This window comes from Lottia gigantea, assembly GCF_000327385.1.
Source record: "Lottia gigantea unplaced genomic scaffold LOTGIsca_759, whole genome shotgun sequence".
NCBI classification, from domain to species: Eukaryota; Metazoa; Mollusca; class Gastropoda; family Lottiidae; genus Lottia; species Lottia gigantea.
In genome coordinates, this window is record NW_008710532.1 from 13,442 (window position 1) to 14,779 (window position 1,338).

Sequence of the window (1,338 nt, forward strand, 5' to 3'; positions counted from 1 at the left end):
CTATGTTGAAAGCTTGGAGGGATTTAAGAGCACAAGGAGTTTTTATACCTGAATATATTAATGATATTCTCAATCAACCCATTTTTGATAATCCTTTTATAATTCATAATGCAAAATCATTTTATTTTCAAAATTATGTCAATGTCGGTTTAATCAAAGTATGTGATCTTTGTTATAACATTTTGCCTGGTATATTGCCTTATGAAGCCATTTTAGACTCATTTTATGATGAATATGATGTAAATAGTAAGAGTGTTAAAAATCAGTTTGATGTTATTTTGAAAGCTTTGCCTAAAGAATGGATAGATAAACTTAAAATTAATTCAGATTTTGCAGAAAATAGTATTGAGTGTCAATTAGTTATAGATGAGAATAGTTATGATTTAAGTAATTTAAGATCTGGAGTTGTATATAAATTTTTTACAGATAATGTTTTTAAAGATCCTACTTGTATTTCTCATTGGGAAAGTAATGGTTTTAATGTTGAATGGAAACAAGTATGGAAATCTGTATCTATGAAAAGTTCTGAATGTATAGATAATGATTTTAAAATCGTACATAATATAATTTGGAATAATCTTAAATTGTACAATATTAACATATTAGATAATCCTTGTTGTAAATTGTGTAATGATTTATCAGATGAAACACTTCTACATATGATTTTTAAATGTACATCAATTAAGCCTCTTTTAAATATGATTCAAGATATGTTAGAATATTTCTCTCAAAATACTGGTTTTACTTATGATCAGTTTAAATATTGGATGATTTTTGGTTATCCTATTAGAAAAGAAAATAATAATGTATTTCTTATTTTAGTATTTTCAATAGCTACAATTAGTATTATTAGAAGGCGAACTTTATACAATAAAAATGGTATAATAGTTAATGTATGTACCTTATTTAAGAGAATGTTTATAAATTATATTAAAAATTTAAAGTACTATTTACAAATGAAAGGTTTTGGACATAAGTTCACTCTCATGTTTTTATCACATCCTTATGTTAAACTGGATGGTGATAATGTTTATGTAAATATAGATTAATTCATTTTGAAGCAATATGTGATTTATAATAATTATAATTTATCTATTATTCCTGTACTATTTTAACATTCAAATATATGTGATATTTTAATGATGATTTTAATGTAAATATGTAGTCAGTAAAAAAATTTTACAAGATAAAAAAAAAAACAGTTCTCGTCCGATCACTGAAGTTAAGCAACGTCGGGCTCGGTTAGTACTTGGATGGGTGACCGCCGGGGAACACCGAGTGCTGTAGACGCCCTTTTGCACCTATTTTTACGCTTGAATTTGCATTTTCACTCTGGAA

General features: G+C 25.9%; 1 protein-coding gene across 1 annotated transcript; it reads left to right on the forward strand.

Moving 5' to 3' along the window:
- Window positions 1–2: 2 nt before the first annotated feature.
- LOTGIDRAFT_176104 (hypothetical protein) lies at window positions 3–1,049 on the forward strand (the record flags this gene model as incomplete). Its single annotated transcript, XM_009066355.1, has 1 exon — window positions 3–1,049. The coding sequence occupies one exon, from the start codon at window positions 3–5 to the stop codon at window positions 1,047–1,049; it is 1,047 nt and encodes a 348-aa protein (XP_009064603.1).
- Window positions 1,050–1,338: the final 289 nt, after the last annotated feature.